This window comes from Sus scrofa, chromosome 14 (genome assembly GCF_000003025.6).
Source record: "Sus scrofa isolate TJ Tabasco breed Duroc chromosome 14, Sscrofa11.1, whole genome shotgun sequence".
Lineage (NCBI taxonomy): Eukaryota > Metazoa > Chordata > Mammalia > Artiodactyla > Suidae > Sus > Sus scrofa.
The window spans coordinates 135,079,803-135,100,640 of NC_010456.5; the positions used below are offsets into that span (position 1 = coordinate 135,079,803).

Below are 20,838 nucleotides of genomic sequence, written 5' to 3' on the forward strand. Positions count from 1 at the left end.
AGAATTGTGTTGAGGTCTCCAGTGACTGTTGTGTGGATTCGTCCGTTTCTTCTTTCAGTTCCACTTGTGTTTTGTGTGTTTTGAGGCTCTGTTAGGTACATACATATTTGGGATTGTTATATTCTAGAGAATTGACCCCTGTATTGTATAATGTCCATTTTTGATATTAATATAGCTACTCAGCTTTCTTTTGGTTAATGTCTTTTTCCATCTTTTGTTTTCAACCTAAGCCATTTGTTTTTTAAATTTAATGTGAGTTTCTTACAGATGGCATATGATTTGAGTCTTGCCTTTTTAATCCATCCTTATCATTGGTGTCTTTAGACCAGTCACGTTTAGTGTGATTATTGATGTATTTAGATTTAAATCTGTCATCTTGCTATAGCTGTTTTCTGTTTGTCGTCTTCTGCTTTAACATTTTCTAGAATTCTTTTTTACTTTACTATTGATGTGTTAGTTATACCCTTTTTACATTTTTGTTAGTTGACCCAGAGTTTATATCTCTAATCACGCTCCCTTCAAATAATATTACACTGCTTCACAGGTGTGAAGACCTTAAAACGATATGCTCCCAGTTCTTCCCTTCCGCAGAAGGTGCTGTCCTCATCATTCACGTTACTTTGACACGTTACAGGCAGATGCTACACTGTTACTGTTTTTACTTACACAGTAGGCTTTTTATCTATACTTTTAAGAGAACAGGGAACTTGTATTACCTTCTCTTCTTCCATCTCTAGTGCTCGTCTTTGTGTAGAGATCATTTTCTGTGTGGTATCGTGTTCTTTCTACATGAAAAACTTTTTTTTAATGTTTTTTGTAGAAGAGGTCTGCTGGAAATGAATTCCTCCTTTTTTGAGAAAGTCTCTATTCCTCCTTCAGCCTTTGGAAGATCTTTTGGCTGGGTATAGAATTCTAGGTTTACAGACTTTTTCTTTCCACACTTCAAAGATGTCACTGCTTTGCCTTCTGGTTTGTGCATTTTCTGACCTGACCAGAAGTCTGTGGCTGTTCTTATCTTCGTTCCTCAGTATGTCATGTGTCTTTTTTTCTCTAGTTGCCCTCAGACTTTTTCTTTCTTTTTTCCTCCAGTGGTGTGGGCATAATACGCCTAGGTCATAGGATTTTTTTCCCCCCTCTTTAGTATTTTTATTTCTTCTCCATTTTCTTTTTCTCTGGCTCCATTTAGACCTCTGTCTGACTCGTCAGTATTCTTCCACAGCTTTAGATATTCCTTTTTTTCTTATGCATGTTTGTTCTTTTTTGCATTTCAGTTTGGGTGGCTTCCCTCCACCTGTCGTCTTCACGCGTGCTGACTCTTGGCTGTTTTGTGTCACATGCAGTTGGCCTTGTCGGAGGCCTTCTTCCTCAGTGTGTCCTCACTTCCAGTGTTTGCCTTGGTTCTTACTGTGCTCTGCCTCCCTCTGCCCACGTTCCCAGTTGGGTGCTGCCCATCGTGCACATGTTCCATTTGAGCCTTTTCATCGTTGTTTTAAATCCCGTCAGGTGGTTCCGACCTCTGTGGCGTTCTGAGTCTGGCTCTCTTCCCTGCCTTTCTCCATCTTGTGGTTGTTTGTGGGAGAGGCGGCAACTCCTCTAGGACAGTAGAGGCTGACGGAGGTGATAACTAAGCCTGGAAGGTTTGGGCACCTGTCTCATTCAAGGCCCTGAGTGTGGGGCTTGAGTTCGTTTTTCAGGCCTGGAGTTGAGCTGTAGCTGAGTCTTTCTTGTTGCTCAGGTTACCCCCAGGCACCCCCGTTGGGGCAGAGCAGCTTTGCAGAGGCTGCTCATGACGTCTGTACCTTCAGTGTTAGGTCTTCTTCATGCAGCCCTTCAGGGGCCTGTCTTCCTGCACCTGCAGCTCCCAGCCATGTTCCACTCTTGCTGGTCCTTCATTGCTTCTTATCTGTCAGGGAGGGGAGGGGGAATGGGCCTGGCTGAGTCTTGGGGATGTGTGGCCCCCCCCCCAGGGCCAGCGTTTCTTCTGCTTCACTCACCCATACCATGGCGGTAGCTCTTTGCCTTGCCCAGGCCTGCACTGGGCACTTCCTCAGGCCTCTGACCAGGCTCTTACATGAGCACCTGCTGTGTTCTTACACAACAGCCCCTGGAGCCCCCACTCCCCCACTTATCAGCCCTCTTGGCCACTACCAACTCATTAACTGTTTTAGCTGAATTCTTTGGTCCACACCCAGGTACATCTGCCCCAGGTGAAGAAGTGTTTCCCAGGATTAGCCTGCCTGTCCTTAGTTTTCAGACTTGATCCCCAGCTCTGTGATGGGTGCAAGCAGGTTCATGACCTTGTAGGTGTGTCCTGCTGCTGCTGCTGTCGTGAGGGTGGGAATGCTACTTTGTCCCCGCTCTCTACACCCTGAGCAGAAACTCCCTCGAATGCTGGTCTGCGTGATTCTCTCTGGCCTTAGAAGAGAGGCATGCTGGGTGGTGGTGCACTGCCAGCTCAGCCCTGTTGTCGGTCCTGGGCAGCTGCCCCATGTCCTGTCACTGGTGCACAGAAAAGGTGTTGGTCCCTGTGTGACCAGATAGCAGACACGTTGTCCTTTGAGGGACTGCCAGGCAAAGGAGGCTGTGCTGGCCGTGACCTTCAGTTGGAAAACTCATGGTGGATGCTTCCTGTTTAACAGCAGTGGATACATTTTGTAATTTTTTTCTTGGCAATAGAAATATGTGAGATGGGAGAAAACCAGTAATTCATTGTCAGTGTTTCGAGTTAGTAGCTAAGGTGTCCAGTCTTGGAGTTTAGTCTTACGGTAGCTCTTATACTCACACAGTCGCATGGGTGACTCAAGTAATTTTTGTCACAGTGGAAGGTCCTCTAACCTTCTGTTTATTCAAGTTATTACTCTTCTGAGTTTTAATCTGAACTTTTCATGCATGATGCATAAAGTTCTAGTTAACTTGTATTAGTTTTTTAAAGTTTATTAAAAGGCTTAAATATGCTGCATGTGTTAGTACAGTTAATACGTTGGCAGGTTTCCTAGCACAAAGACACATTGATTTGAAAGTCAGTGACTGTTTCTCTCAGGTTTCACTAACATGCGCCTGAGAACACCTATAATTTTATTACGAAGAAAACAGCCTGTGCTGCAATTGCAGTTATTTCATCAGGAAGTAATGAGCACTCTTTTTTGGAGTAAAGGGAAATCACAATTAGCCCTTAAAAGAAAGGAAATAATCGTACATTTACGTTTTGACTGTTTCTCCTGTTCCCTCCAGCCAAAAAAAAAAAAAAAAAGCATATTAATTTAAAAATCTTAATTTTCTTAGAATCCTAAAGAATTAGAATGAAACATAAGAAAATGAAGATGCATTTAATTTAAAACAGTCTCGTTTTCCTTTTGAGGTTATGCTGGCACTTATGACTATGTTGGCAAACCAGAAACACTCGTTTTGTCTGTTCCATTGTGTTTTTTCTTTTTGGATCAAGAATTGCTCTTGCACTGCATTTTAATATTCATTGCTTTAGCAGATTTGGAGCCTCTTGACCTTTTGATGGCTTGGGGGTTTAACATATAGAAAATAGAATAGTCTCTGAAGGGTTGACTGCTTTGTGCCGTAGAGAGAGAACAGATCCTGGGACTACAGGTTTTCCTGGCCAGCTGTGCCCGGTGAACATTTGGCTAAGATTGGTAAAAGGAAAATAAACGAATGTCGGTCACTTCCTCTGGAAAAAGATAACCCTGCGAAGTGACACCACCTTCCACGTAGAGAAGGCGGTTTCACTAACTGTTGATGAGAGCTGCTCAGGAAGAGAGTGATTAGTAGAAACTGGAAGATAAAGATTTAAGATTCAGAATTATGATCGGAACAAATCAGAGCGTCTTACATTTACTGGCTCAGAAGCCATCAGTTATCTTGAGGCATCCAGCTAAAATGAGTGTGAGGTCATTTTCCATGGAAAATAATTCATATTCTAGTGTTTCTGATTGTTAAGTGCTATTCCCTTGTTCACTGTCACATAGGCATTTACATGTCTCGTGAGGTTATCAAAAGTTTCATGAATGTTAACCCCCCCCAAAAAAAAACCACAACACTAAAACGTATCCATCTTGTGCCCACGCTGCAGATAGTGAATGCACTGAATGGTCCCTCTGTGCTGTGGCTGGTGTTGGGCAGGGGTTCAGAGAGGAGCTGTGCCTGATAAAAGTAGGGTGCAGGGGGACTGGGCCTCTGTGGAGGGAGTTTTCATAGGCTCTCGGTGGGTGCAGCCCGGCCTGTGGTCGGCCGCCTGCAGTGTGGAAAAGGTGGGTCCTGTGCAAGGGGAGCCACTGGAGCCGAGAGAAGGGGGCTCCTTACAGCCTGAGCCTGGAGGCGGGCAGAGGGAGGGTCCAGGCTGCTGGGGTACTGGCTAGCCAGCCTGATGGGCGGCACTCGGGCACAGGTAGAAGGTCTGGGGAAATCCTTAACGGAGGAGTTCCCATTGTGCCGGAGTGGTTAACGAATCTGACTAGGAGCCATGAAGTTGCGGGTTCGATCCCTGGCCTCGCTCAGTGGGTTAAGGATCTGGCGTTGCCGTGAGTGAGCTGTCGTGTAGGTCACAGGTACAGCTTGGATCCCAAGTTGCTGTGGCGTAGGCCGGCAGCTACAGCTCCAATTCGACCCCTAGCCTAGGAACCTCCATGTGCCACGGGAGCGGCCCTAGAAAAGGCAAAAAGACAAAAAAATAAATAAAGGAATAATCTTTGGCTTTAATTGATGTTTTGAAATAAATATTTAAAAACAGGCCCATAAGCAATGGATGCAAGAAGGTAGGTATGGAGTTGGCACTCACAGAACACCTGCTGCCCCATGAAAAGCAATGACTGCGCCGCTGGTGTTTAGCTCGTGGATCTTTCACGGCTGTTGGTGGGCCTCACTTGTTGGCTTCATCTCTCTCTCTCTCTCTCTTTAACCAGTAGTAACCTTGAAGAAGACGTAGTCCTCAAAACCAACAAGCAGATTTACTCCCAGCTTCTGAGAGCTACTGCTAACAAAAACGCATCTCTCCTGGAAAGAATCGACCTTCTCCTCCATCTGCTGGAGCAGCTGGCGCACGGCGCCGCCGGCGGTGCTGTGCAGTGACGCGGGGCGGGGGCCGGTCTGCAGAGATGCTGTCCGTGCTTCTGCAGCCGGGGGCCGGTTTGTCCATTCGGTGCTTTGTTTCATTAAACACGAGGGAAATGTCCCCTCCACAGGCAGAGCAGTGAGACGCAGAGTGAGTTCCCCTTTCCCGGGCAGAGGGTCGTGGTCGTTCTTTGGCCTCGTTGGTGGAACTGCCGACAGCAGAACCAGACGTAGAACTCAGACGTATCTCCTTGCGAAGTATGTGGTACCTCAATGTTAACAGACTTCCTGTGATGCCGTTACACTTTTAAATATTTTTGAAGTATGTTAAGCTATGTGGGTTTGAGAGAATTACTTTTGGATAAATGTTATTGTGCTCAAGGGACCTTTTATCCAGATGGTGGTGGTGGTTCAGGTGGGTTCAGGAACTTCCTGTGCATCTGCAGTGTTCCTTCTCAGTCGCACAGAAAAAGCCGCCCTTTTTAGGAAGCTTCAGTGCAGGATTTCTCGGAGACGAGCCAGGGTGCAGTTCTCTGTATTTAGTGCATGTTCTGAAGGAATCTGCTTTTCCTTGACTTTGTATGACAGTTGATCAAGAACAGGTACTCTCCTCTTTTTTTTCATTTTCAACTTGAAACTGTGAATAAGGTAAGAAACTATTTTGAATAAATAAATTATTTATTTAAAATGTCTTTGTAGTTTTCCATTTCACATTCTTCACATTGAGTTTTGATTTGAACTGGTTTAATTAATAAATTTTACCGGAGTTCCCGTCGTGGCACAGTGGTTAACGAATCCGACTAGGAACCATGAGGTCGCGGGTTCGGTCCCTGCCCTTGCTCAGTGGGTTAAGGATCCGGCGTTGCCGTGAGCTGTGCTGTAGGTTGCAGACGCGGCTCGGATCCCGCGTTGCTGTGGCTCTGGCATAGGCTGGTGGTTACAGCTCCGATTCAACCCCTAGCCTGGGAACCTCCATATGCCGCGGGAGCGGCCCAAGAGATAGCAGCAACAACAACAAAAGACAAATAAATAAATAAATAAATAAATTTTACCAAGTAAAGATTTAAAACATTAAAAAGAAAATTCTGCTGTCCACTCAGTTCTCACTGGAATATTATACTTACCATTTGGCTGCTCCCCGGCTCTTGTCCAGTTGCTTAAAACATGCTGCTTTTTCCAGGGTCTACAGCAGGCAAGGCCATGCTTGTCTTAGATAATCAGTCTCAGTTTAGAGAGAGAGGACGTAACATACAAATCGAGAAGGCTCTTTCCTGGTGGATGGAGGGTTTGCATTTACATGCCTGATGCCTTTGTGGACACGCACTTGCCCTGCCACCAAGCCTGCCTGGCCCGAGGGTAGGAGGGGGTGCTGCTGCTGACCTTTAGCTCCTGCTGCTGAGCCTGCATGTTGGCTGGCGGCCCCTCCACTCCCCAGCCACACTGCTCTGAAGGAGTCAGAACTGGACCAGAAAATTGCCTGGAATAAGCTTGTTTTGAGCTGAATTTTTACAGACCGCTTTTTTTGGTACCTTGAGATTTTCAGGTGTTTTCATCAGTGAGCTGATGTCTGTCATAGCTTGGCAAAATGAGCACTTGCCATTTGTCCACTTCCTTCTGTTTAGTTTGCATTGTCCTCAGGATCTGCATCAGTTTTCACAAATTAATCATTGATGCATTGAAAGTTTTACCTAACCTGTAAAGCAAGTTGTACAAAATCGGTAACATCGCATATCAGGACAGCTGTCATTCTGTTTCCCCGTGTGGCAGGCACACACACACACCAAATCTCTGTTAAATCTGGACACATCCGTTGACTATATCTAACTTTGGGTTAATGAATTAAAAAGATATTCTGCATAAGCAGAAATAAGCCAGAGCTCAGGATACTAGAGTTGCATATCTCCTCACCTATCTCAGCAGATAGCCTTTCAGTCAAAAGGAAAATGTGCGTTTAAGCAAGATACAAATTGTAGCTGGCTTCCCTTGTCAAAGCAATGACATGAAAGTTCCTACAGAAGAAGAAAAGGGCCTTTTAAAAGATTGTTGTCATTTGCTGATTTTAAATTAAAGGTTTTTACTTGGAAAGAAAAACAGCTAGAGGAATCAAGCTCCCCAACTCCAGACTAGACTACACTACAAAGCTACAGTAATCCACACAGTACGGTACTGGCACAAAAACAGAACCAGAGATCAATGGAACAGGTATAAAGACCAGAAATATGGTCCATTCATCTACAACAAAGGAGGCAAGAATATAAAGTGGAGAAAAAACAATCTTTTAGATAAGTGAACAGCTACATGTAAAAGAATGAAATTAGAACATTCTCTTAACACCATTCAAAAAAATGGATTAAAGACCTAAATGTAGGACCAGATATGATAAAACAGAGGAAAACAGGCAGAACACTCTCTGACATAAATCGCAGCAGTGTCTTTTTGGACCCACTTCCTAGAGTAAAGAAGAGGCAAAAATAAATGAGACCTAATTAAATGTAAAAGCTTTTGCATAGTAAAGAAAACCATAAGCAAAAAGACGACCCACAGATTGAGAGAAAATGTTTGCAAACAAAGCGACTGACAAGGGATTAATGTCCAAAATATACAAACAGCTCATGCATCTGTATTTCAAAAAAAGCCAATCAAAAAATGGTCAGAAGATACAGAACTTTCTCCTAAGGAGACATACAGATGGCCAAAAAGTAAATGAGAGGCTCAACATCACCAATTATTAGAGAAACGCAAATCAAAACTACAATGAGGTATCACCTCACGTCAGGATGACCATCATCAAAAAGTCTGCAAACAGTGCTGGAGAGGGTGTGGAGAAAAGGGAGCCCCTACAATGTTGGTGGGAATGCAAATTGGTGCAGCCCTCATGGAGGACACTATGGAGGGGCCTTTAAAAAAGTAACTACCACAGGATCCAGAAATCCCACGCTGGGGCATCTAGCCAGAGAAAACCATAAGTCGAAAAGATGCATGCACCTGTTTGCTCACTGCAGCCCCTATTTACAATCGCCAAGACGTGCTATTGATAAAGCAGGTCCTAAATATACACGTACCTATCTTCTTTCTCCATTCCTGCTGATGGACATTTAAGGCATGCTTTATCAATAGCATGTCTTGGCGATTGTAAATAGGGCTGCAATGAGCAAACAGGTGCATGCATCTTTTCATCTCTGGCTAGATGCCCTGGAATGTACAGACAGACAGACAGACAGACAGACAGACACACACACACACACACACACACACACACACACAGTGGAATACTAGCAATAAAGAATGAATGCCATTTGTAGCATCACGGATAAACCTAGAGATTATCATACTGGTCAGAGAAAGACAAATACCAGTATCACTTCTATATAGAATCTTTAAAAATGATACAAACTTATTTACAAAACAGAAACAGGAGTTCCCATCGTGGTGCAGTGGAAATGAATCTGACTAGCATCCATGAGGATGCAGGCTCGATCCCTGGCCTCGCTCAGTGGGTTGGGGAGCCGGCGTTGTCGTGAGCTGTGGTGTAGGTCGCAGATGTGGCTCAGATCCTACACCGCTGTGGCTGTGGTGTAGGCCAGCAGCTGTAGCTCCGATTCAACCCCTAGCCTGGGGACTTCTATATGCCGAGGGTGTGGCCCTAAAAAGCAAAAACAAACAAAAAAACAGACTCACAGACTTTGACAACAAACCTATGGTTACCAAAAAGGAAAGGTGGGGAGAGGGATAAATCAGGAGTTTAGAATTAATATACACACTACTATATATAAAATAATCAATAAGGACCTGCTCTGTAACACAGGGAACCCTACTCAATATTCTGTAATAACCTCTATGGGAAAAGAATCTGAAAAAGAATGGACATGTGTACAGAGGAATCACCTGAAACAAACATCACAATGTCAATCAACTATCCTCCAATATAACATGTCGTGGCTCAGGGGTTAACAAACCCAACTAGGATCCATGAGGATGTGGGTTCAATCCCTGGCCTCAGTTGGGTTAAGGATCCGTCATTGCCATGAGCTGTGGTGTAGGTTAGAGACACAGCTTGGACCTGGCATGGAGTGGCTGTGGTGTAGGCCGGCAGCTATAGATTTGATTTGACCCCTAGCCTGGGAACTTCCATATGCCACAGCTGTGGCCCTAAAAAGAAAATAAATAATTTTTAAAAACTTAAAACTCCATAAGGAAAATCCCAGAAGTGCACTTACCTGCCTGCAGGATAAAATTTTAGGTAATTTTAACTGCTTTATAAAATTAGAGGTGATTTTCTTTGTCTGCTTTTTGGCAGTTGCCAGAGTACAAACAAATATGTATTTATGAAATATATACAAGAAATAAGTTTCATTAGAGAAAAATTTTTAAATGTGCCTTGAGTTCCCACTGTGGCACAGTGGGTTAAGAATCTGATTGCAGTGGCAGGGGCAATGCGGGGGATGCAAGTTCAATCCCCAGCCCAGCACAGTGGGTTAGAAGATCCAGCATTGCCTCAGCTGCAGCATAGGTTGCAGCTGCAGCTTGGATTCAATCCCTAGCCCGGGAATGGCCATATTTCTCTCTGCAAGTTAAACCTGTGCACGTCCACTGATTATATCTAATTTTGGGTTGATGAATTCAGAAAGGATCTTCTACTCTGGCAGAAATAAGCTGGAGTTCAGGAGCAGCTGGATCTAGACTTCCGACAGGATCGTTCTGTGGCTCTTCCTGGAAAAACCTTAGTGATCTTCATCGGATAAGGTTCAAGGACTTGAGTTCTGTTCACATCAAATGCAAACACCTACAAAACAAAGCTAAGGCTGGCTTTTCTGGAAGTCATTGATTTTGGGGTTATTTTATAACACCGAGGTAAGCAACTCCGTAGCTTGGCACCAAATTCTGTGAGCCTGAAGTTCTTACTAATGATCCGCGGGGTGGGATGAACTGCCACGGCCACACATCTAGGTCTGTGGGAACTGAGAACAAACAGCTTTTAACGAAGAACTCGGCCATCTGACAAATTTCAATTAGGGACGACAGAAGCACCGCCGGGCTGGAAAGCCTTCTACTTCCGAAGGACCCTTTGAAGAAGTGATTAACTGCTCTCTTCATTCAAAAAGGCAGCGTCCGGAGAACTTGGAATGCCAGAAAAGCAATCTAGGCAAGTTTCTTTCTTGTGTGTCTTCTGTGTGGGCCTGGTCCTTGTCACTGTCATGTCTCCAGTACTGATTTCCCGAGAGCCAAACAAGCCTGCGTGTGGTTTATTACTGTGAAGTCACAGGAAACAGCGGATACGACTTTCCATATAGGTTCCAGCCCACTGTGATGCTCTGCCCAGACTCTGGAGAAAGCTGGACAGCCGGCATCCGAGCGAAGCCTCTGCCCAAATGAGTGACCCCCAGGTCTTGAATCCCGTCTAGATCTAACCCCAGGAATCAATTTCTCGTACACACCATTGCTGCAGTTAGGGTGTGGCCGGCCCCCAGCCCACTGGTCTCAGCAAAAGCAAAATCTAGGAGTTCCCTGGCTCAGAGGGTTAAGAATCTGGCGATGTCACACTGCAGTGGCTCAGGTCGCTGCTGTGGCATATGTTCAATCCCCGGCCCAGGAACTTCGACATGCCACAGGCATGGCCAAAAAAAAAAAAAAAAAAAAAAAAAAAAAGTGCAAAACAGAAACAAAAATCACAGTCTATTTCACGTAAGCATCTTATTTTTCTTCTCCTTCCTTTATAATCTAAAGACTTTTCTTTTACATGTTAGGGGCCTGTGGATTGTCCTGAGTCATTTTTCTATCCTCATCAATATAAGCTCTCTTTAAAGAAAAAAATCACGATGCTTATTATTAGATTCTTCTTTTTTTTCCCCCAGAGTTTTCGAATCTAGTTCCACCCCTAGCCTCGTTTTACAACTGAGGAAACGGGGCTGGTAAAGAGAGTTGAAGCAATTCACCCAAATCCAGACAGCTTTGTTTGTCCTACGGAATTACACAATAACAACATTATATAACTTTGTTGCATTTCATTTCAGATCCAAGTGCCCCTTTCACGCTCTGAAACAGCAGAGGATCCTTCTAAGCTGTCCTTATTCGTGGTTCCTGATCCTGAGTATTTGGAATATTGTCAGCACACAATCGAACAAACCCACTGAGCTGCTTTTGAGTGCACCGCTCACAAAACATCACACGCGGTTACATCCCTCAGCCACCAAAGAGTCAAGATATTTGGAAATGTTTACCACTGAGAAGCGGGTGGAGGCTGGAATGAGGTTTGAATTTGGAGTTTTCACAGCAAGTTGAATTTAAGATGTGTTTAAGGCGCCGAGAATAAAATCCAGCTGTATTATAGCAACCTCCATGATGACCTCATTCCGTGAGTGAGACTTTTTGAGCCTTGCCAGGATAAATTCTGGACTTCTTACAGCGCTGAAAGATGTGTTTCCAACTCTGAAAGACCAGAACCGTAAAAACCCACCCGGAGGCCATTTCTTTATGTCACTGAACGCCAATAATTCTTCCTGGGGCGCTGGGAAGGAACACAGGACCAAATGTATGCACGGGGCTCTTATGGCAAAATGGGCACGCAAGCCTCTCTTAGTTTGGCTTCTGCCTCTTACCTCTTTTTGAGCGATTTCAAGCCATGTGGTTGTATTACTAGCGTTCAGGCAAAGAGAGGGCCCACGGCATTTCTGGGCAGCCAGGGGAAGGAACTGTAGTAGCCACAAGAGCCTTTGTGATTAGACTGTGCGAGGTTGGTTTGCACCGGCAGCACAGGGCCTGGGACCCCTGGATGGCCGGGGAGGACAGCAGGAAAGCCTGGGGCTGCTCAGTGTCGCCACCGGCCCCACCTCTGCTTTGTTTTGGTTTTGGTTTTGGTTTTTTTTGAGCTCTCCCTGCTCAAACTGCCACCAATTCCTCAATGCCTGCTGGATGAGGCCCCCCTGACCCTGAGGTCCTGGGCTCTCTGAGCCCAGGCTGACCTCCCTCAACCCAGCCTCACCCAGCGGGGGGCCCGCCACCCTCCCCGGGCCCAGCTGTCCGGCCGCTGCCAGGCCTCCTTCGCGGCCAGTGCTTGGGCACTCCTTCCCCCTGCCGCCCCTGGGCACAGTGTTCTGGGGACTCCAGGCCCATCTTCAAGTCTGCTCAAGCCCTGAGTCCCGCATGGCTCCAGCCTCTGACTCCAGGGGCAGGGACCACCTCCTCTGCTCATCCCGCCCTTCAAAACTTACTCCTGCTGGTTCGCTTGCAAGGGTCTTCGCTGTCCAGGGTCAGAGTCACACTTGGGTAGGGAAGCCCTGTCTTACAGGTCTTTAGTCACCACCTCAGCGCCTGCATACTTTCCACCCTCTCTCATTCATTCACTCACTCATTCATTCATTGGGTGCCCTCTGGGCCTTCTGAAAAAAATCAGAGGATACAGCACGAGCCCTGTGCTCACAGAGCTTAGGTCTGATGGCACAGACAGAAAGGAAGCCGTGATTGCAGCAGCTTTGCGGTGCGGTCCCTGGTAGGGGCGCCAAACCCTTGTTCCCAGTGCATCCGCTCAGAAAGAAAGAGCCCCACACACAAACCTTTTAAAACAATAGCGTTTGTCTCTCTCCGGCATCCAGACGTGGACAGGGCGTCGATGTTTTGGGTGGAGATGCCATGCCAGCTGGTGAGACTCTGGACAGCATCCCGGGACCTCGTCTGGTTGTTCCAATTTTCATAAAGCCGGTGGTACCAGCTGTTAGGGAAAAAATACGTGCTGCATTTCACTGTCACTTCTCCATTCTGGTTTCTCTATGAATCCAGTCAAATGCAAGGTCGAATGATCCTTCACCTGAACCTTAAAAAAAAGAAAAAGAAAAAGAACCATCCAGCCACCTGACACCTGGCGCAAAAACCAGCTGGGCTCACTTTCCTTGGTGACTTGAACGGAGACAACTGCAAAGCAGGAGTTTTCTAGTGAAACATTCCCACAGACCAGCGAGCAGAGAGAGCGGTCCCCTGGAGCCTGCTGGCTGCCCGTCCCCACGCCTGTGCCCGTGAGGTCTGCTCTGCCCCCTCCTGTGCCGGGCTTCCGTGAGAAGCCTCACGTGCTACATGGACCCCCTGGTCTGACAGAACTGGCTTGGCAGGCTCTCTGCCTTCATCATCAGAAATATGTGCCCAGGGCCACAATCATCTCGTTTCTGCCCACTGCGTGGGACGTATCCACGTCGGTACACAGGTCTCAGCTCTGCTCTCGGTTATACGCTGGGTGTGTACCACAGATAACCCTACATGAAACCACAGCGTGTATGTCAGTAGGTGTCACATGTCCACTTAACCACGTCAGTGCAGCTCAGCGGGCACAGCTCTGCGTTGTGCGAAACGGCTACAGGGTCCTCTGTGTGGCCAGAACTCTGGGGTCTGGGGACATTGTTCACCTCCCCACGTGGCAGGGTTTCTCATCTTTTTTTTTTTTTTCCTTTTTTGACCATCCCCACAGGATATGGAAGTTCCTGGGCAGGAACCCAACCTGAAACAGAGCTGCGACCCACACCGCAGCTGCAGCAACACCGGATCCTCTACCCACTGTGTCGGGCCAGGGATCCAACTGGTGCCTCTAGAGAGACAAGCCGGGTTATGAACCCGCTGCACCACAGTGGGAACTCCTCCTTCTGTCTTTTGATTAGAAGACAAACCCTCCACGTTTTCTCTGGGGGAAACAAGAACTCGCAGTGCTAAAAAACTACAAAACAAAATGACACAAAATAGCACCTAGACATTCCGCATTTCCCAGGAGGTGAGGATAAGCCAAAATGCAGGACGGAATTGAGAACTTTGTGACTGGGAGCTGGCGTTCCAAGCGCTGATGTCACACAGCCTGTGTCCTGATGGGTCTAAAAGCCCCAGACCTGGCCTCTCCCTCCCCTGAGCCCTGGCGGACGACGGAGCTTCTGGAAGTCAGCCCTGAAACTCGCACGGCAGGTCCCTCGCCGTGACACTAAGACCCCTTCTAGGAGGCAGGAGGGGGCTTGTTACTGAAGGTCTTGGTCGATTAATTTGATCTTCACTTGGCTTCGTGCAGCTCAGGGCGCCTGGACTCGGGAGGTGCGCTTACCGTTCGCGTGGTTCTCCTCTCCCGAGTCATCACCTGGCCTTTGAAAGGACTGGCTTCTCAAGGCTCAGAGGGTTGGATTAACCAAGTTGCTTTTCCCAGGTGCACTGGATTCAGAGGAAATCGGTTGCATTTGGCAGGGAAAACAGCCGAAGTAGGGGCGGGATCTAAATAAAGTCAGAATGTGGGACAGGGACCCCGGGCGAAGCTTCCTGGTCTGGGCAGGGCGCTCCCCATCCCTGAGCCCGGGGAAGGTTTGGCTGGGAGCTTCTGGAATGTCCTTAAATGCTGAGATGGCATGACCCCATTGTCAGTGGGAGACCTGAAATATTTTCCCTCGCCATGGATCATACACAAGATGGGTTTGCATATTCTCGGCTTTGCAGAGCTGAACACGGTGAAAAAAGACGCTGCCTTCGTTGCTCCCACAGGGCGCTTTTAAGCCTGACTCTGCAGGTAAACACATTTCAGGAGGCCCGGGCTTTGCCCCCCACACCCCGCCCGGCTCAAGCGCTGGCCTCTGCACCTGCACGCTTCGGCCTGTGGGGGGGAGACGGCTCTCCCTCTACGTGTCCTGATTTCCCCTCTCTGGGCTTCACGTCGCAGTCCCTTTCGTCCACAGGGAAACCCCTTCCCCATCCTAGACCAGCCTGTGAGGGGTGGAGGTGGGGGGCGGTCACCGTTTCCCGGCCCTTCGCTGCCCAGGTGTGCGCTTTGCTCGACGTGGCCATGGTCGTTGAGAAGCTGGACTTCAAGGTCATGCTCTCCGTCGCCGGCGGCTTGCTGCTCGTCGCCTTCGTGCTGGTGTGCTGTGTCTTCTACCACAGCTACAAAGTGACCAGGGCGCTGAAGTGAGGGCAGGAGCACGCGCGCCCCCTCAGGCGGGCCCCGGGGCTCGGGGCCTGAGCCAGGTCACCCCTGCCCTGCCGCCCGCCCTGGGGGGGAGGCTGGAGAAGACACAGGCAGGTAGGATCTTGGCTTCTGCCCCTCCTGCTGTGGGCCCGGGAGCGCGTAAGGAGAACGTGCCCAGCCCGGTGGCTCTGCTGCTCTGCTGTCCCTTGGCCTCGAGGGGTTTCCGCTCAGTTGGCTGTCACAGCTCTGCAGACGGAAGACGGCCAGTGAGTCTCTGCCTCTGCTCTCCCAGGGGACAGGCGGAGTCTCCTCCTGCCCGGGTTGGGGGGCTCTCGGGGTGTCCCCTCCGTCAGGGCCCTGGGGACGGGAAGGCGGCCCGTAGGACTCTGGGCAGCTGAGCTGTGTGGGATCCTGGGGACCAGACCAGTCTCTGCAAAATGTTTTTCACTTCATCTGGAGCCGAGGAGCAGGTTTCCGGGAGGCAAAGGGAGCGATTCCAGTTTGGGGAAGTTAACCCGTGACGAGGGTGCGGAGCGGGGGCCCCGCTGGCGCCTGCGCACTGCCTGCCCGGCACGCCCGCCCCTCCCGTCTGGAGCCGGAGGCACAGCCCGGCCGGACCTGGTGCCACATCCCCTCTCGCTGTAGCTTCATCGAGCCATCGGAGGGCAGGTTGGGTAAGAATTTGGGAGAGGGGTGGAGGGGTGTAATCCAGGGCTGGAGTCATATGATGTGGCTGCCCAGCAGACAACCTCCGACAACTGTTAAGAAATGGATTTTTTTTTTTTTAGGGCCGTGCCCGTGGCATATGAAGGTTCCCAGGCTAGGAGTCTCATCAGAGCTACAGCTGCCACCAGCCTACACCACAGCCACAGAAACTCGGGATCCGAGCTGTGTCTGCGACCTACACTACAGCTCACGGCAACGCCCGATCCTTAACCCACTGAGCAGGGCCAGGGATTGAACCTGCGTCCTCATGGGTAGTAGCTGGATTCATTACCACTGAGAGCCACAATGGGAATTCCAAGAAACAGATTTTTTTTTTTTTTAAAGAGAGCTTGGCTCTGGGGCGTAGGCTGGTGGCTACAGCTCTGATCAGACCCCTAGCCTGGCAACCTCCATATGCTGCTGGAGCGGCCCTAGAAAAAAGGCAAAAAGACCAAAAAAAAAAAAAAAGAGAGAGCGCTAACATGTTTTTTTGTTTGCTTTTTTTACATACATTTCTGAAGAAAAACATGACATGGACACAAAAGGCAGGAGACTTGGTTTGGAAGAAGGCCAGCCTGGGACTCCGCCATCTCCTCATGCTCCTCTGTCAGGCCTCAGGCGGCCAAGCCTCCAGGGGTGACAGTGAGGCACATGCGCCCAGACGGGTGGACCCCCTGCATCCCTCGGCCACAGTCCTGCCTCAGGCAGCAGAGACCAGGCCTGCTGAGCTCAGCTGCCTCCTGACTTTGCTCTCTGTGTCTGCGGCCCCTGAGGGCCGGGGCTATGCCGTCTGGGACCCCCCGGTTCCTAGCACACAACCCAGACTCCTTAGGGGTCGGGTAATGACCGGAATGTCACCTCTGCCATGCCGGTAACACTCGCACCAGATAAACAGTTCGACTCCCACACGGCAGTGAATCTGGGATGGCATTATTTTGCCTCTTGTGAGACTGTGTTACAGATTAGAATTTTTCATAAACCGACTTCCTGCTAGTGTATTTTCTGAAGACCCATACGCATCGCAACGGTTTTATTTTGTTACCTTCTAGTCACATAATTGCACCCGCGCTTAAGGTGATAGTTGCCATGGAGCTATTATGCTGACTCATTAAGTGAGTTATGACACGTTAACCAATGCGTTAAAGCACCTAAAACTCAGAACGGCCTGAGAACAGGCCCGTCATTGCGAGCTTGGCTTTAAGGTCTAATGGGAGCATCTTCAACCAACTGCTGACCCGCCCAGGCTCGGGGCCCAGCACTGGATCCCTGCTTGATGTGTTTCTCTCATCGTCAGGTTGCTGCTTCCCCAGCTCTGCAGCACGGGAGCTCACGCACGGGGAAGGCAGAACACAGCACACCTTCCACAGCCCGCTCTGAACGTCCTCTCCCTGCTCTGTCCTCTCTCGCCTCACCTCCTGGCCCTTCTTTTTTTTTTTCTTTTGAGCCCATGGCATATGGAAATTCCCAGGCCAGGGATCAACCAGTAGTAGCAACCGGAGCCACGGTGGTGACAACACCAGGTCCTTAATCCACTGAGCCACAGGGGAACTCCACGTTGTTCCTGATCCTCAAGGACACACAGGGAGCTTGACTCTATCATGGTTGTGTGGGACGCATGTCTCGTGCCGGCTCCTGGCAGCCACGCTGGGCCTGGGAGGTGCCCTGCATCCACAGCCTCAGCTAAACCTTCTCCAGGCTGGACCTGTGCCTGGCGAGCTCCTCCTCAGAGGCTGCCATTTACCCTCCTCCAGCCGCCAGACCTAAACAACGAAGTGGCACAACTCTGGTCCTTCAGAGGGGAAGGATCAGGGAGTTCCCATTGTGGCTCAGTGGGTTATGAACCCAACCAGTATCCATGAGGATGCAGGTTTGATCCCTGGCCTCACTCTGTGGGTTAAGGAGCTGTGGTGTAGGTCAGCAGCTGCAGCTCCGATTCCACCCCAGCTTAGAATGTCCATATGCCACAGGTGCGGCCTTGAAAAGCCTAAAAAAAAAAAAAAGAGGAACTGTCTGAGTTCCCTGCGGTGCAGCAGGTTAAGGATCCAGCATTGCCACAGCTGTGGCATAGGTCGAAGCTGAAGCTTGGATTCCAGCCCTGGCCCAGGAACTGCCATATGCCATGAGTGCAGCCAAAAAAAAAGAACTGTCATCCTCTGGGAAAGGCGGGTGGCACAAGGTGTGACCTCTCTGGGTTTCACTTTTCCCAGCTGGTTGTTGGAAAACTGAGATCTACCTTCTCTCACCCCAATACTTTCAGAACCAGGGTCCTTCTCCATTTAAAACTCATTTTTCCCGACTCAGCCTTCACCTAAATGGCTACAGGAGCCCCCAGCCCTCAGGGGACTAGAGCCCAGGTCCCGTGTTCAGAGCCGTGGCCTGGAAGCTGCCCTCGCCGCCGTGCTCACCTCTTCCCAAAGCACCAGCGCCTCTGCGCCCTCAGCTGCAGCTCATCCCAGCCCCAAACATCCCATCCGTAACCAAACCTGCCTGCCTCACCTCAAACCCTGGTCACCTCCTCTCCAAAGGGGCACTGCTGGCCGCTGGCTGTGGGGATTTAGCAGATCCTTGTCCCCCGCCCCCACCACTGCTCTCACCCTCCCCCAGCCTCCTCCGTCCCTGCCCCTGCCACCCCTTTGTCCACGGCCCCTCTTCTGAAGCCCCGCGCCCCTTCTCACCTTCGTCTCCCCGTCCGCCTCCAGCTGGGTCTGTGCCTCCTGCCTTGCTCGGCATCTGTCTCCTCCTCCAGCTCCTGGAGTCTGCCGGGGACCTCAGCCTGGCCAGGAGGAACCCAGCTCCGGTCGTCCCGTGGTTTTCAAATGCGGCTGCAAATGGGGATCAGCTGGAGATCCTCTAAAGCACCTGCGGCTGGGCCTTTACCCCAGGAAACAAGCGGGTAGAGGGGGGCGGGGAGGGCAGCTCCGTTTTCACGAGCACGTCGCGTGGTTCTGCCCCGCAGCCGGGTTCCTGCTCCGGGTCCCCTCGAGTTCACTTTGAGACCATGGAGAGAAACGTGGGTGCCACACACTGCTCTCCAAGCGAGTTTACACCGTCCTCTGGGACAAGGGGTGGCCCGATGCAGCCAGTGCAGGATGAGCTTTAGAACCCGCCACCGCCCCACAAGCTCCCTCTGGCCGGTCTGTGTCAGGCCCGCACCCACACCTGCACACGCTCCCCCGGGGCCAGCCCAGCCCCTCGGTGGCACTCACGTCCCCAAGATGTCCCCATTACCTTTCTGGTGGGTTGGCTGCTCATCCCAACTAGGTCCACAGCCTCAGCTGAGCAAATTTGGCGGATTTTCATTTTCTTCCTCTGGGGTTCACCACTTTCTGCTGAAAAAGCCCTGGATTTTTGCCTCCACCCCCATCCAGTTGGTCCTCGGGTGGCAAAGCTGCCAGTCCCACACAGGGATAATGCCAACAGGCTGTGCGGCCACTCCCACTGGTCTGACCCACAGAGCAGGTTTTCAAGAATAAATGCTTCTCCGGAGTTCCCGTGGTGGCTCAGAGGGTTATGAACCTGATCAGTAGCATCCATGAGGTTGCGGGTTCGATCCCTGGCCTCGCTCAGCAGGTTAAGGATCCAGTGTTGCTGTGAGCTGTGGTGCACATCACAGATGCAGCTTGGATCCTGCATTGCTGTGGCTGTGGTGCAGGCCGGCAGCTGCAGCTCCAACGCAAACCCTAGCCTGGGAAAATCTGTATGTCACAGATGAGGCCCTAAAAAATAAAAAAAATAAAAGCTTCTCAATTTGTTGTCTGACTCAGGCCATTTTCCAGAGCCCTGAAATGGTTGTTTGTGACAATTTTGTCCAAATCTGTTCTTGTTTCTTATTGGCAAGGACAAGCCCCTCCTCCCAGCTGGCCTCCCGCATATGTTATAAAGTTAGGCGTGTACAGGGTTCTGCCCCAGGTCCGAACAGATTCTCTCCTGCCTCCTGTGCCACCAGCACTCTGGTCTTGGAAGGACTCTGAGGGTGGCAATGGCTTCAATGCTTGAGAATAATGGAAAGAAAAGAAAAATTTAAAAAGGCAAGGAAAACCACACCCATTGCACTTAGGACAGGCCCTAAAGCAGATTCCTGTGGTTCAACAATATTCAAAGCAGTTTTTCTAATTTAAAAAAAAATTTAAAATTTTATTGTCTTTTTGTCTTTTTAGGGCCACACCCACGGCATATGAAGGTTCCCAGGCTAGGGTTCAATCGGAGATGTAGTCACTGGTCTACACTACAGTTACAGCAACACAGGATCCGGGCCGAGACTGTGACCTACACCACGGCTCATGGCAAGGCCGGATCCCTGACCTACTGAGAGAGGCCAGGGATCGAACCCCCATCCTCATGGATACTAGTCGGGTTCATTAACTGCCGAGCCATGACGGGAACTCCTGAAAGGATTTTTTTTTTTTTTTTTTTTTTTTTTGTCTTTTTGCCTTTTCTAGGGCTGCTCCTGTGGCATTTGGAGGTTCCCAGGCCAGGGGTCTAATCTACGCCAGAGCCACAGCAACATGGGATCCGAGCCGCGTCTGCAATCTACACCACAGCTCACGGCAATGCTGGATCCTTAACCCACTGAGCAAGGCCAGGGATCAAACCCGCAACCTCATGGTTTCTCATCGGATTCGTTGACCACTAAGCCAGGACAGGAACTCCCCTGCAAGGGTTTTTAGATTTAACTTTGTAACTTTCCATTCTCTTCATAATCCTAAGAGCTTGTGCTTACAACTGCCTTAGCCAAAAGCACAGAAATGGTTGGGAAACTTCTAGAGCGATTTGACCTTGCTCTGACATGGCCCCCTCCTCCAGTCTGGCATGTGATCAGGGACAGGCTCACCCACCCCGGGAGCTGTGACCCCCCCTGGCCAGACGGCCTGCTGTGGCACAGGCCACGTACTTGTCTCCCAGAGCAGGACCACACAGCCTCTAGTCCCAGGAGCGGGTGGATCTGGAGGCTGGCCTCGCTCTAGACGGTCCCCCTGCAACCTTGGTGCTGCGGCCACAGCCCTCGCAGCTGCAGGCTCTGTTGAGGGGCTTAGGGAGGTTCGGGGAGGCCTGTATCCGGCCTCCCTGACGGCCGGGGCCCTGGATGTCCCTGCCCACTCCTCTGCCGGGCTGCTGCGGGCTGGGCTCGGTGCCCAGAACAGACCGAGAACGCCGGCGGG

At 49.8% G+C, this 20,838-nt stretch overlaps 1 protein-coding gene, 1 long non-coding RNA gene and 1 other non-coding gene across 7 annotated transcripts in view; 2 read left to right on the forward strand and 1 right to left on the reverse strand.

The window, feature by feature from the left end:
* EDRF1 (erythroid differentiation regulatory factor 1) overlaps nucleotides 1-5,750 on the forward strand; it is a 43,471-nt gene extending 37,721 nt beyond the window's left edge. For 2 of the 3 annotated variants that reach the window (XM_003359396.4, XM_003133222.4), the window contains one exon: nucleotides 4,911-5,748. In XM_003359396.4, the coding sequence (XP_003359444.1) occupies nucleotides 4,911-5,076 (166 nt within the window). In that variant the 3' untranslated portion in view covers nucleotides 5,077-5,748. Of the gene's footprint in view, nucleotides 1-4,910 lie in introns of all 3 variants that reach the window. The other variant, XM_005671561.3, reaches the window with a different exon arrangement.
* LOC102160213 lies at nucleotides 4,684-19,229 on the reverse strand. 2 transcript variants are annotated; one of them, XR_002338400.1, is made up of 5 exons: nucleotides 18,908-19,229; nucleotides 18,355-18,667; nucleotides 12,609-15,220; nucleotides 6,183-6,751; nucleotides 4,684-5,695 (listed from the first exon to the last, which is right to left on the reverse strand). It is a non-coding gene; the product is annotated as an uncharacterized LOC102160213 (transcript). The 2 variants fall into 2 exon arrangements; XR_002338399.1 differs by having other exon boundaries at nucleotides 18,355-19,229.
* Nucleotides 13,945-17,576, forward strand: LOC102160044. Of its 2 annotated transcripts, XR_307881.3 has the most exons (4): nucleotides 13,945-14,115; nucleotides 14,509-14,578; nucleotides 14,828-15,648; nucleotides 16,201-17,576. It is a non-coding gene; the product is annotated as an uncharacterized LOC102160044 (long non-coding RNA). The 2 variants fall into 2 exon arrangements; XR_002338401.1 differs by having other exon boundaries at nucleotides 14,035-14,115; nucleotides 14,509-15,648.